Source organism: Zea mays, chromosome 4, assembly GCF_902167145.1.
Source record: "Zea mays cultivar B73 chromosome 4, Zm-B73-REFERENCE-NAM-5.0, whole genome shotgun sequence".
Classification (NCBI taxonomy): domain Eukaryota; kingdom Viridiplantae; phylum Streptophyta; class Magnoliopsida; order Poales; family Poaceae; genus Zea; species Zea mays.
In genome coordinates this window covers 29,175,738-29,190,210 of record NC_050099.1, presented here as the reverse complement: position 1 = coordinate 29,190,210, position 14,473 = coordinate 29,175,738, and the positions used below count along the sequence as shown (strand labels likewise).

The 14,473-nt window shown below is 47.7% G+C and overlaps 1 protein-coding gene across 1 annotated transcript; it reads left to right on the top strand.

Moving 5' to 3' along the window:
• The first annotated feature begins 4,123 nt into the window (after positions 1-4,123).
• Positions 4,124-14,132, top strand: LOC109946006 (KH domain-containing protein At4g18375). The gene is made up of 8 exons (XM_020552494.2): positions 4,124-5,127; positions 5,764-6,037; positions 10,006-10,250; positions 10,325-10,561; positions 10,656-10,937; positions 11,043-11,104; positions 11,238-11,328; positions 12,408-14,132. The coding sequence occupies exons 1-8, from the start codon at positions 4,531-4,533 to the stop codon at positions 12,537-12,539; spliced, it is 1,920 nt and encodes a 639-aa protein (XP_020408083.1). The 5' UTR covers positions 4,124-4,530; the 3' UTR covers positions 12,540-14,132.
• Positions 14,133-14,473: the final 341 nt, after the last annotated feature.

The window sequence follows — 14,473 nt, the reverse complement described above, 5'->3', positions numbered from 1 at the left end:
ATGCAGGGGATACCCACACTCTGGTGACAATCATTACAAAGATCCAAACCAAACATAGTTCATCATGACAAGCATAAATGCACAGGATATAGCAAACTACCCTGTCTAACTAGAACTAACTAAGATCGAGACTAACGCTAAGACTGAAGCTTCTATGTATATATTTCGTATTAATTACAAGATCCAACTCTAACGATCTATGGTTCTAGGTTGATCTTGGTCTTGCAGGCGGGATTGCCATAAGACTGGTGTCCACGCTGAGGTGAGCGGTACGGGTGCTGAGTCCCAACGGGAGCGGGGGAACCACCATCCAGAAAACGACGTTCCGCGCGCTCAGCCCGCAGCAGGGCGATCTCAGCACGAGCCCTACTCAGCTCATCTAATGCATGGTCCAGCTCCGTGTTTAGCACGGCGGCTAGGTTGACTGTGCTGCTCAACCTAGGATTGCCCTCACCGACAGGTGAGACAATCACGCCTCCTGTGCTGCCAGATGAACGGCGGGGGTAATACTTCAGGTCAAGACCGTCAGCTGCCCCACCGAAAACCGAGCAGTAGTGCGAAAGCGCACGCCGTGCAGCATCTTGCATGGCTGCCTCAGCTGAGTCCCGCTCAGAGATAGAATAGTGCTCTGAACAGGCCTCTGCACCCTGGAGACTGTCCTCCGGGCAGCGCACCAAGCAAGTTGCCTCCCAGCGGTCCGGGTAGACCCCGCGACTATGCTGGTAGACCACACAGCGATACTCGACGGACCAAGTATGCCGGTCAAATGCCCGACGTAGCAGGGTGTCGAGCGCATCATGGAAGTGACACCCGCGAGCAGCGTCGCGAGTGATGGGTCGAGCAACCCATCCTTCCGGCTCAGGATTAGCAGAGAAGTCGGTGTCGTGGCTCGAGCTGTCGTCGCCATCTCCGTCGTCTGGGTCTCCTCCAGCAGCTACTCCAGAAGCTGGGGCGCCCAGGGGTGGTGCAGGGGGCGGCTCCAGAGAAAGCACAGGGGAGCAGCTCCTCACAGACTCTATCTCCTGGTGGAGCGAGAGGGAAGAGCTCCGCTGCTCCTGTCGTCGACGCTCCTGCTCCTCACGCAGGCGGTGGTGTAGTCTCTCCAAGTGGCTGGACTGTCCGGCCACGGGACGGCGAAGCGGTCGCTCAGCAAGGCGGGAGGGTAAGAAGGGGATGACTGACTTTCGTGCAGTGTGTCTAAGTCGAGCCATCTACAAAAGACATCGCAAGCAAAAGGGTGAGAACAGAATTAATATGACCAGCAAGTAATAAGTAAATGAAGGATCAGAATAAAACATAATTTTCAGCAAGGTATAATATGTAGTAGAACATAGGTTTGGTCAGTAGGACCAACTTTTGAAGGGATATCAAAGTCAAGGAAGAGACAGAGGTCTATAGTCCTTAGAACGACCATTCTACTCTAGGTTAGCGGTCCTACAGTCAGCACGGCTCTGATACCACTTATGTCACACCCGGTTTTTAGAAGGCAAACCGAATGCGAACCATGTACGTGCCAGGATCAGTTATTCACGTACACAGCAGTTACATAATATGGACATCATCACACAGTGCTCAAAATAGTATTAATAAGGGAAATAGTCGATTACATCATACGTCTGAGACGTCCATATAGTTCTTACAATAAATCAAAGTGCGGAAAAGAAACGTAGATAACGCGGCCTTCACAGGCAGCCGACTGGGGGTTGCCGCTAACCCACACCTAGAACTCGTCGTAATCTTGGAACTCCTGGAAGTCTCCTTCCACAGCTTCATCTTCGCCTGAGCAGTGGTTGCAATGCTGACAACCTGGGGGGGGGGGGGTTTGGTGTGTAGAGCAAGGGTGAGTACACATCAACATACTCAGCAAGTATCCTGTTTGGCTGTAGTGGACTAGCTTTATGTGGGGATAAGTCAAGCAGTTGCTTTTAGTTGGTCAGGTTATTACTTACTAGTAGAAAGCCAAGTTTTAGCATTAACCCAAGTTATTAACCCAATGTATCCTTTCCAAACGGAAAGAATACCACTTACCAATACCATAACCATAACCAGAACCATCAATCTCATAACCACCTGTACCACAATGTCTCTGATCAAGTACCACTAATCATTGGAGCTCCCTTGGCCGCTCATAACCGCGAGCACGGCTGATATATCAGTTTCATAACACTCTGCAGAGGTTGTGCACTTTACCCACAAGCCGTGATTCCCATTCTGCCCGGAGATCATGACTCTCCATTGATCACTACCAAGGTGATCCAGCAGGGCATCACTACGAAGCCTTTACAAAGATTCCCCGGGGCTGTAGCCACCCGTTAGGTTTCCTAAATGCACCGCACTCCTCCCCAAGGGGCGAACCCAAACTTGGCAGAGCGAGCCGCATACACCGAGCCCCATTGACGGCACGACGGCTAAGTGAACTACACCCCGGATCCTCTAATTATTCAGCTAAGGGCACCCCATTCCACCCTCATGGTTGCACTGTTTTCCCGGGCGGTCATCCATAGAACAGGTCCTTACGGAGAGGCACTCGAGAAACCGCTCGAGTCCCCTTGAAAACCACAAGTATATCATAAAGAAGAACGGGAAAACAGCGTATCATAGATAATCACATCATGTTCATTGATTAGAGTTGAGCAATAGCATCAGACTAAGTAGTAATAATCCGACCCAAATAGGTAAACAAGGACATGGATAACAAAAGCTAGTCAATCCTTAGGTATAAATGTGTAAAGCGGGGGGTGAATTAAAGAATGAATAGGACATAGATAGGTCAAAGGACACTTGCCTCCACCAAACGACTGCTGCTCAGGGGCTTCTCCTGCGAATTCCTCGGGCTCTTCGACCGGATCGTTCTCTATGCGAGCGCAAACATACATACATACATCCACATATTTAATACAAAAGAACAGTACACCATACAAGATAACAAATAAAGCGAATATGCATCAAGTATGACATTCGATAACGCATTTGTTATGGTTAGAAAGAAACGAGAAAGGTCTCGCAGGGGGTTAAATCTTATGCACTAATGACACAATTGGTTTTTAACAAAATAATTCTGCTACATATACACTAATGGAAACCTAATCACTTTTAGTTGATCAACATTGCACAGGGTAAACAATTAACTACGTGCATCAATAACACAACGGAATTTTAAATTAAACTTCCTATTTTCCCATAGCATGAACAGTGATTAGCCTACTTAAAATACAGTAATTATGATTACAGAAAGTAAATAAAATAAAATAAAAAAAATAAAAAAACAGAAGGGGGGGGGGGGCGGTTGAACCGGCCCTAGGGCGGTTGAACCGGCCCTAGGCGGGGCGCGGGCGCGGGCGGCGCAGGGGGCGGCCGAGCAGGGGGCGGGGCGGCCGAGCCGCTGGGCGCAGGGGCGGCCGAACCGGGGGGCGGGGGGCGGCGCAGGGGGGCGGCCGAGCCGGGGGGACGGGGCGGCCGAACCGGCGGGCAGGGAGGCGGCCGAACCGGCCATGGGGAAAGGGGGGAGGGGATGGGGGAGGGAGGAGAGGGGGAGGGGGAAGCTCACCGGCGACGGGGACGGGGCGGCCGAGCGGGGCGGCCGAACGGCGACGGGGAGGGGCGGCGGCCTAGGCAGGGGCGGCGGCTAGGGCAGGGGGCGGGTAGGGGGCGGCGGCTTGGGTGGGGAGGGAGAAAATGAGGGGGGAGAGGGAGAGGGTTAGGGGATAAGGGAAAGAGGGGGGGGCGGCTGGGCCTACTAGGCCCAAGAGGGGGGCGCCAGGGGGCGGCTGGGCCGGCCGGGGTCGGCCCACGGCGCGGGAGAGAGAGGAAAAAAAGGAGAGAGAAAGAGAGAGAGAAAAGAGAAAGAAAAGAGAAAGAAAACATTTTCGAAATCCGATCTTTCTACATGAATGCATTTGCACTTTCAAAGCAATCAAAAGAAATGCAAGGTTCGGCATGGTGCATCAAACAACATAAAGTATTTAGGGTTTTTTTCTCACACGGGAAATCCAAACCGAATCCCGCTAGAACTTTGGAAAAGGTCAAGGTTTAGCGAGGGAAAAAGAAAAAGAAAAGGTAACGCCCGAATTTTGGCGAGTAAAGAAAAGAAAAAATTCAACTGCAAAAATTCGGGGCGTTACAGTTTGGTTACTGAGTCGGAGAGCTCTAATAAGTACTAAGTAGTAACAAATGCCACATCCCTTGTGGCTGCATTGTGCTGAGCCGTTGGTATGTGCAATTCTGCTTTGTTTGATCATTCTCTGTAGTGTCTTAGTGAAACATCATACACCTGTTACTTCTGATACGTTGAACAGATTGGTTGAGCTGTTATATTTGTAGTTTGTCTGCTATATTCTATTGACTGTGTATATTTTTTGGTGATATCACTGTAATGTTTTTTCCCATGAACACAGTTGTTATGTTGTGTACACCTGTACCTTTCCTTGTTGGAGTTGGGGTTCCCTTTTCAGAAAATGTTCAATTCTAGATGTTTCTCCTATATCTATATAAAGCTTTGCATGAACCTGTCCAGACACAGTTAACTAAAAAATGAGGCAGCAGACTGGTAAGCGTCCCCGCCAACACAGGGAATATGAAAGAGAAGAAAAGAAGGACCAACACAAGAGGCCATTTCCCAATGCTCATGAAAGCTCTAATAATGATGGGTTGGTTCTTTACCGCATACTCTGTCCAGACAGTTTGATTGGTAGTGTCATAGGAAAGAATGGCAATGTGATAAATGCTATCCGGCAACAGACAAGTGCCAAAGTCATGGTTGTTGACCCGTACCCTGGTGCAGACAAAAGGGTTATCTTGGTATATTGCTACGTCAAGCATAGAGACCTTGATGCTGTGGGTAATGACAATGAACCTGTTTGTGCAGCTCAAGATGCATTACTTAGGGTGCACAATGCAATTGTTGATGCACTGCATAAAGTACATAAAAATCGTAGAGACTCTGATAATAAGGATACAGAGGAAGCTAACATTCTTGTGCCAGCTAGTCAGACGTCAAATATTATAGGAAAATCTGGTGCTGTCATCAAACATCTTCGGTCAACATCAAGAGCATTCGTTAAAGTGACCCCAAAAGATCCAAGTGATGCTACACATTCATGTGCTATGAGTTTTGATAATTTTGTTCAGGTAAATTCTCTGGCATCTCATTGTTTGGTAAACCAATGTGTGTTTCCCTACATATTATGGGATAATTGTTACTCCCTCTGTTTCAAAATAGTAGTCGTTTTAGCTCTAGATTTTTATGTCTATATTCATATGGATGATTATGAACCTAGACATATATAAAACACATACATTAATTATTGTATGAATCTAGTAAAAAGGTAAAACAAATTTTAATTTGGGACAGAGGAAGTATTAAAGAGTGACATGATATTAGCAAGCAGTATATTTGTAGTAACTTGCTTGGTTCTCAACTATTTTTCTGTATTACAACTGTACCATATATTGTGCTTATCTTTTATCATCATGGTACAGGAACAACTATTTGTTCCTGAAGTTGCAATCTCTCCTAGCACAGTGCTTCAGATTTTCTTATCCTTTTTTATTTGACAAAAATGCAGGTTTTAGTCTATATATTTCCGAACACATACATATTTCACTTGTTCTCTTTATGGAAAGTATGTTTTGTTTGTTGCTCACACTTAAATGTATCATGATTAAAAATTTCAATCCCTACCTCTTTCTTCTAAATTCTGCTATGTTCTATAATATCTTTCATCTGTTGTTACATATGTTCTGCTAACTATTTACGATAAACAGATAACAGGTGGTGCTGAAGCTGTTAAAAAAGCACTGTTTGGAGTATCAACCATCATCTACAAGCACCCATCAAAAGAAGGCATTCCTCTTGAAACTTCCATTCCTGAACCTACTCCAAGCATTATAATCCCCTCAGAACTTCCTGTCTATCCAGCTAGTAACTTCTACTCGGCCCCAGACGATGCTATACCTTCTGTACATCCAAGCCTGTCTATCTTAGGGTCAACACGTCATCTTTCTGAACTTGATCTACCTGCCAATGATCATGGTCGATGTTGGAACTTGCTCTCGGCAGCAAGGAGGCCAACAAGGGTGAACAGTGGTGACAACAGGATTACGTGTTCGGGGGCAATAGCTCTATTAATCTAGCCTCTCACGGGCACTGTGCGGGGGTATTTATAGGTATCTGAGTGCCCAGCGCCTTGTGCTAAGGACGTATGTGCCCTCAGACACCTAGTTTATCCCCAGAATATTCCCATAAAGCAGGGTTACAAGCCGTAATTACAAGTATGCCTTTACAAATTAGGCCCGTAACACAAAGGCGGCCACGCAGGGCCCGTTACAATGGGCCAGATCACACGTGGGCCTTAGGACTGAGCGAGGCCGCGCCGCGGGAAGGCGTCGCCGCAGGCCTTCGTCAAAGTGCCGAATGGAGCGAAGGGTGTCCCTGCCCGCTTTGTCTCTGTCAGACCATCGACTGCGGCGGAGGCCTCGAGAGAAGGGTGGCGTCTTTGCCTTCGCCCCAACATTTGCCCTCCGAGGGACCAGTTCGACAAAGTCACCTGGTGCCGAAGACGTCGCTAGATGGCGGAGACGCTGCCCTCGCTCGAAGTGGTTCCGCGGGGGTTTTTGATGTGACCGTTGATGGACGGCGTACTGTTGGATTGCGGGTTTCCCGAAGCGTCGCGCCCTGTCGGATTGCGGGTTTCCCGAAGGGCCGCGCCCTGCCTATAAAAGGGGGCGGGGGTCGGCGCTGTTTGAACTTTGCCTTCCGCGCTCCATAAAAACCCTAGCCGCCCGCCGTCTTGCTGCTCCTCTTCCTCCGCTGCTCCTTTTGCTCGCCGGAGTTCTGGCTCGAGTGAAGCAGACCGCCCGCCGCCGCCGACGGTACGTAGCAATGCCGTCCTCTTCTTCCGCCGACACTACGCCGCCGGCCGCCGCCTCGTCTGAGGAGACGTTGAGTAGCGTGATGGTGGAGGAGTTGCGCGCCGGCGACTCTGTTGATTTTGGTGTGTCACGGATGACGTCAGCCCGCGTTGAAGATATGCAGCGGTTGGGCTACTTTGGCGGCGGAGTTGCTCGTGCTCCGGGGACAGAGGAAGTCCCCGAGCCGGAGGGTGAGTTGGTCGTTTTCGAGGCGTTCTTCGCCGCCGGTCTCCGCTTGCCTGCGCACCGGTTTGTTGGCGAAGTCCTGCGTAGATTCAATGTTCAAATACATCAGCTGACACCGAATGCCATGGTGGCGCTGGCGAAGTATGTCTGGGCGACGACTTCGTACGGCGGACAGCCGTCGGTTGAAGTTTTTGCGAAGAATTATTGTTTGCATTGGCAGAAGAGGATGGTTGGGGACGGAGTTGCCAGTTCGGGTCATGCACATTCACGCCGAAGACCGGCAAGACCACAATGCCAGTAGTGGAGTTGGTTCCGTGCGCCCGCAACAAGTGGGGCAATTGGAATGAAATTTGGTTTTACGTTGCTGAGGGTACTGTCGAAGACCACGAGGGACTCCCCGTGTCTGAGATGTGCTCTCATTATTACTCTGCGTATCCGCCTTTTGAAGTGGCAGAAGAGGATGCAGACGAAGGGGCCCTTCGGTGCGCCGCCGGTCAGAGCAGTGGGCGTGATTTAGTTGAAGAGTTCGTGGCGTACGGGGTCTGGCCCTTGGCGCACGGCTGGGCGCTGGGCGAAGTGTGCCCTCGCCAGATGCCTTTTCACGAAGGAAGGGTGGTGCGAAGTCCTGCCTTCGCACTGAATTTGCGAAACCGCGACCCGGCCGCCTTTGTGCGTGATGCGGAGGACTTGGCGGTGCGGCTCGTGGGACGTTACGTGCCGAGGACGGAAGGCCAGCGCAGCTTTGATATCCGCGGGTCAAATGACCGTTTGAACAGGGTCTTCGAATTAAATCAATTGCCGTACGACGGCTATCCGGGTCAAGACGAAGCGGACCGCCGTGGGAAGAAACCGGCGGTGGAGACTGGAGGCGACCCTGCGCTGGCGGCCGCCCCCTCCTCAAAAAAGAGAAAATTAGGTATTGCGATGGGAGGACTTGGGGCAGTACCTAATTTTCTCTTTTTTGAGGAGGGGGCGGCCGCCAGCGCAGGGTCGCCTCCAGTCTCCACCGCCGGTTTCTTCCCACGGCGGTCCGCTTCGTCTTGACCCGGATAGCCGTCGTACGGCAATTGATTTAATTCGAAGACCCTGTTCAAACGGTCATTTGACCCGCGGATATCAAAGCTGCGCTGGCCTTCCGTCCTCGGCACGTAACGTCCCACGAGCCGCACCGCCAAGGCCTCCGCATCACGCACAAAGGCGGCCGGGTTGCGGTTTCGCAAATTCAGTGCGAAGGCAGGACTTCGCACCACCCTTCCTTCGTGAAAAGGCATCTGGCGAGGGCACACTTCGCCCAGCGCCCAGCCGTGCGCCAAGGGCCAGACCCCGTACGCCACGAACTCTTCAACTAAATCACGCCCACTGCTCTGACCGGCGGCGCACCGAAGGGCCCCTTCGTCTGCATCCTCTTCTGCCACTTCAAAAGGCGGATACGCAGAGTAATAATGAGAGCACATCTCAGACACGGGGAGTCCCTCGTGGTCTTCGACAGTACCCTCAGCAACGTAAAACCAAAATTCATTCCAATTGCCCCACTTGTTGCGGGCGCACGGAACCAACTCCACTACTGGCATTGTGGTCTTGCCGGTCTTCGGCGTGAATGTGCATGACCCGAACTGGGCAACTCCGTCCCCAACCATCCTCTTCTGCCAATGCAAACAATAATTCTTCGCAAAAACTTCAACCGACGGCTGTCCGCCGTACGAAGTCGTCGCCCAGACATACTTCGCCAGCGCCACCATGGCATTCGGTGTCAGCTGATGTATTTGAACATTGAATCTACGCAGGACTTCGCCAACAAACCGGTGCGCAGGCAAGCGGAGACCGGCGGCGAAGAACGCCTCGAAAACGACCAACTCACCCTCCGGCTCGGGGACTCCCTCCGTCCCCGGAGCACGAGCAACTCCGCCGCCAAAGTAGCCCAACCGCTGCATATCTTCAACGCGGGCTGACGTCATCCGTGACACACCAAAATCAACAGAGTCGCCGGCGCGCAACTCCTCCACCATCACGCTACTCAACGTCTCCTTAGACGAGGCGGCGGCCGGCGGCGTAGTGTCGGCGGAAGAAGAGGACGACATTGCTACGTACCGTCGGCGGCGGCGGGCGGTCTGCTTCACTCGAGCCAGAACTCCGGCGAGCAAAAGGAGCAGCGGAGGAAGAGGAGCATCTAGACGGCGGGCGGCTAGGGTTTTTACGGAGCGCGGAAGGCAAAGTTCAAACAGCGCCGACCCCCGCCCCCTTTTATAGGCAGGGCGCGGCCCTTCGGGAAACCCGCAATCCGACAGGGCGCGACGCTTCGGGAAACCCGCAATCCAACAGTACGCCGTCCATCAACGGTCACATCAAAAACCCCCGCGGAACCACTTCGAGCGAGGGCAGCGTCTCCGCCATCTAGCGACGTCTTCGGCACCAGGTGACTTTGTCGAACTGGTCCCTCGGAGGGCAAATGTTGGGGCGAAGGCAAAGACGCCACCCTTCGCTCGAGGCCTCCGCCGCAGTCGATGGTCTGACAGAGACAAAGCGGGCAGGGACACCCTTCGCTCCATTCGGCACTTTGACGAAGGCCTGCGGCGACGCCTTCCCGCGGCGCGGCTTCGCTCAGTCCTAAGGCCCACGTGTGATCTGGCCCATTGTAACGGGCCCTGCGTGGCCGCCTTTGTGTTACGGGCCTAATTTGTAAAGGCATACTTGTAATTACGGCTTGTAACCCTGCTTTATGGGAATATTCTGGGGATAAACTAGGTGTCTGAGGGCACATGCGTCCTTAGCACAAGGCGCTGGGCACTCAGATACCTATAAATACCCCCGCACAGTGCCCGTGAGAGGCTAGATTAATAGAGCTATTGCCCCCGAGCACGTAATCCTGTTGTCACCACTGTTCACCCTTGTTGGCCTCCTTGCTGCCGAGAGCAAGTTCCAACAGTCGACTGCCTATTTATCAATCTATTCTTCCAGTTATTCCTACATATAGTGCCCCCAAATGTTCAGGAGAACTTGAGTTCCGTGTTTTATGCCCTGGTGACAAAATTGGCTTGGTTATTGGTAGAGGTGGGGCTACCATAAAGAATATAAGGCAAGAGAGTGGTGCAAGGATAGATGTTGATGATGCAAAGAATGGCAAGGAGGAAAGTATCATTACCATTACATCCACTGAGGTCAGACTAAACATCCTCACCTAGTTTTTGCTCTTTTTTCAGTATCCTATTTTAGGTTGTACCTTCATTTTCAGGTCATCAATGATGTTAAGTCTGCCGCTGTGGAAGCTGTTTTGCTGCTTCAAGCCAAGATCAATGATTATGAGGATGATAGAATGAATCTTCGCCTTGTCCCAAATAAGGTTATAGGCTGTCTTATTGGCAGGGCTGGTTCGATAGTCAATGACATGAGGAAGAAGACTAAGGCAAACATCCTCATTTCGAAGGGCAATAAGCCCTGGAGAGCATCTTCCAGTGATGAACTTGTTGAGGTAGGAGTTCTCATTTGTGTTATCAGTTTAAAAATTTAAATAGCCTTAGTAGCAGGTGTCTCAAATAGTCAATTCAAATGGCTAATGTGTGTAGGTATCTGGAGAAGCAGACAAGCTGCGTGATGCTCTTGTTCAGATAATTTTAAGACTTAGGGAAGATGTTCTGAAAGAGAGTGTTGAAAGTCAAAATTCTGACAAGGATGGCAAGCTAACCACTGCCATCTCTGATTCCTTATATGGAAACAATCTTTCTTTCCCTGCATTATTACCTCAGAACCCACAAATTGTTTCCTTGGGCTATGATAGAAGAGGCGAATCTGAGAGAGCTCTGGAAGTATTCCCTTGTACCAGTTCATATGGGTATAGCTCCATGAAGGTATGGTTTGTGATTTTGCATCATTTTCCCTCTTTCCTATTGGTCCTAGTATTCCTTAGTATCTATGAATTCGTTATCATCTTAATTGTTGACATCCTCCATCAGGATCATGTCACTGATGATGGCTATGGAGGACTTCCATCATATACATCAAAGGCATATGAAGAGTATGTTTCAATTGAATTTGCTATAAATCATATTCTTATTCTACCATGCTAGTGCTCTTTTTAGTTATTGCTCTCTATCCAGTTTGATACCTGCAATTATAATTCTTTTTTTTTGCTAAATATCAATGGGCAGACATCTACCACGAGTGGAAATGACTGTCCCTGCTAGTGGCCTGTCAAAAGTAATGGGAAAACATGGGACCAACTTGGAAAACATTAGAAAGGTGAGTTTATAATGTTGCTTACTCTTAGAATGACAATACACAGCAACTTAAATTTTGGTCTTATTATAGGCAACAATTACACCCTATTTTCTCCTGAATTAAGAATCTTTATTTTCTCCTAACTTTTGGTTTAGATACGCCATCTAGAGTGTCATGTTAAAGGGCTCATGCAGATTTCACAACCTATTTAGAAAAAAAAATCCTTTGCTTGCATGCAACATTGCACGATTTGCTTTGTATGTTAGATTTTTTTTGTTTTACTTGATCTTATGTTAGTTGCTATCCCTGGACATGTTGAATTTATTGGAATAAATATTATTTCTTTCTTTTGCACTTTATTGAAATAGAAATGCACATATAAATGCATGTGTAGGATGCTGACGGACCTCCAACTAAATTCTGAAAGCATGTAGTTTTAGAAGGATTAGTATGCAAGAACCACATGTTCATTGTCCAGCTAAATTCTGAAATGACATAAAATTTCTACTTAAATGCACCAGTTTCCATCGTTGTCGTGTGTCACCCCTTCCTTTCACTTCTCCTTGCACCCCCACATTTAAATGGTAAAAAGCTAAAATTATGCATAAATGGGGATTCGAACCATGGTTGTTGGCCATGTCCTTGTGTTTTACAATGATTTCAAGTCGTACGACTAGTCACGATTAGTCGGGCAAGTCGGTTTTGTTGATGTGACCAGGACCCGATTAGTCGACCTAATTGTCGTCCTAATCCCGATTAGTCGCCTGGTCGCCCAGATGGATTGACTAGTAAGTCGGCCGACTTGAAATCATTGGTGTTTTATATTCTATACTCAAGCATAAATGGAAATCATAGCATCGTACGGGCACCTAATGTTAAAAAGGATCAGTCCAGATCGACTTTACCCTGACATCTGGGGGTGCTGTATCTGGTCAACTTGACAACCCTCTATTTTTGTAATATCCACCTTTTATTACAATTTAGCCAGTCCTGTATTTGGGTAAGATCTTTCACAAGATTGTGCCAGTCCTGTATTTGCATGAGATCAACTTTTTATCACATTTTAATGCTGATACATAATTCTGTGGATGCTGTTGCAGATTTCTGGAGCTCACATTGAAATAATTGAATCAAAATCCTCTCGGCATGAGCATGTTGCTTACATAACTGGAACCTCTGAACAGAGGCAATCAGCTGAGAATTTGATCAAAGCTTTCATAATGTCTACCTAAGATTCCTTCTCTGCTCTGAGAACATCTCATCAGTTTGATCTCTTTTGACTTCTGCCATCCCTAGTTTCCCTGAGTTTGTGAAGAACATTGAATGCACTGTTTCCTCCACCTATTCAAGTTCCCAATGAATATCATGCATATCTGAGTGAGGTGTACTCCAGTAGTAGACAATGCACTCTATGTTCCTTGGATCTTCAACAGTTCAACTGTTACCTATTTGTGTTGACATAGTCACCATAATTCGCATGTCTTGCTCTTCGTTATCTCAATGCTGGTCCAGTTGCTGCTTACCGATCTCTTTCAATTTTGTCCTGTCATACTGAGTTGATTATTCCTTCACAACTAATAGTAGATGGGCCTTTTCCCAACCTCAATATCTGATTCACTTTCTGCTTAGTGTAGCTATTATAATTTCATCCTGTCTTACTGCTACCTGATCCATTAGGTTAATAGCACCAAGGACTCTTTGCAATGTGAGAATGACCCTTCCGTGAAATACTTGTCCAAAACTCCTTGAGATTCTTGTGTTTCAAACATTCTTTGGAATTTGAGCTCCCCAGCGGATGCCATTGTCTGATTCAGTTGGTGCTTAGTGTAGTTTTGTAGTTCTGTCCTGCTTATGCTACTAGCTCTGACCTTAGAGCGGGGTTTGTTCCTTGTCAATCTGATTGGTTCACCCATTGCTTGCTTTGGTTCTTGTAACTTTTTCATGTCAATACTTGATTCATCCATCATGGTTCCAAAGAGTTTCTTGTTTTTCTGCTAACTCTGCTGAGGACCATATAAGTTCTTTGGAAACTCGCCCCGATAACCCTAGACTTTTAGAAGCAACATGTACATAAGCTTAGTCAAGTTCTTGGATCACAATATTCAGATCAATTTTTTTGAGCATTCTGCAAGTATCTGCGTCCATCATTGGTGGATGTCTAGAGAACTATTCTAACATCTCAGCTGTCTGAAAAAACTGCCTAGAGAACTATTCTAACATCCTATGCTGCTACCAATCTGTGACTGGTTCGACCCATTGTACTTTGTCATGTTAGTAGTCACCTAATTCTTTCATCATCGGGTTCGAAAGAGTTACATGTTTTCCCTCCAGTAATTAATTCTACTGTAGAACCATATATTAATGTTCTTAGTCAACCCTACCTCCCCCTAAAAGGCCTCTCTCTGTCGAACAAAAACTCGCCCCATCCTTCACCTGTGCAGTTACTCATGCACATTTTGATAACAGATAATTTTGGCACCATCAAGTGTAAAAAGTTGCAGTGTCATGATGTCTGTTAACTAATTGTAATAGAGTTTGTTGTTGTGGTTTGGTAACAGTTGTGGTTGCTCTTAGATGTCTTCTGTAAATAATGAGCATCGTGTTCAAATTTTGTAGCTCAGTAGAATGCCATCTTTTTTCCCTGGACTCTCTTTTGGTTTTGGGTGTCTATAACTGACTGAGGCAGTTATTGGGAATTATGAGATGCATATGTTACAATAGAATCCTATGCCCTGCGTGTTTCTCTTGCATTTGTGAATGGTATAAATCTACTACTGTGCGGCATGTGTATTGATAAAAAATCAAGGGATGTCCTGAGATTTCTTTGAAGTGCTTTTCACTATACTTGTTTTCTTCTCTAACGAAATACTTTTAAAATGGCGTATGTTTTTCCCTTTATGAACCTGTGATGAATCACGCTGTGGTAGTGCCTTGTGTTTGAGCACCGATTGTCATCGTTGTAACTGTAATTAGGCTTTTGCAAGATAGATACACATTCAATTAATGTTTTCTTCGGCTGGAGCAAAGAACCTGTTACACCCGTTGGCACCGATGATCGCACATCGATTCATCATCTTGATTCAAATTATTTTTAAGTATATTTTTTTCTTAATTAATTCAATAGCATTAGATAATCCATCTTGGTCACTATCTTTAGTCATTTGCA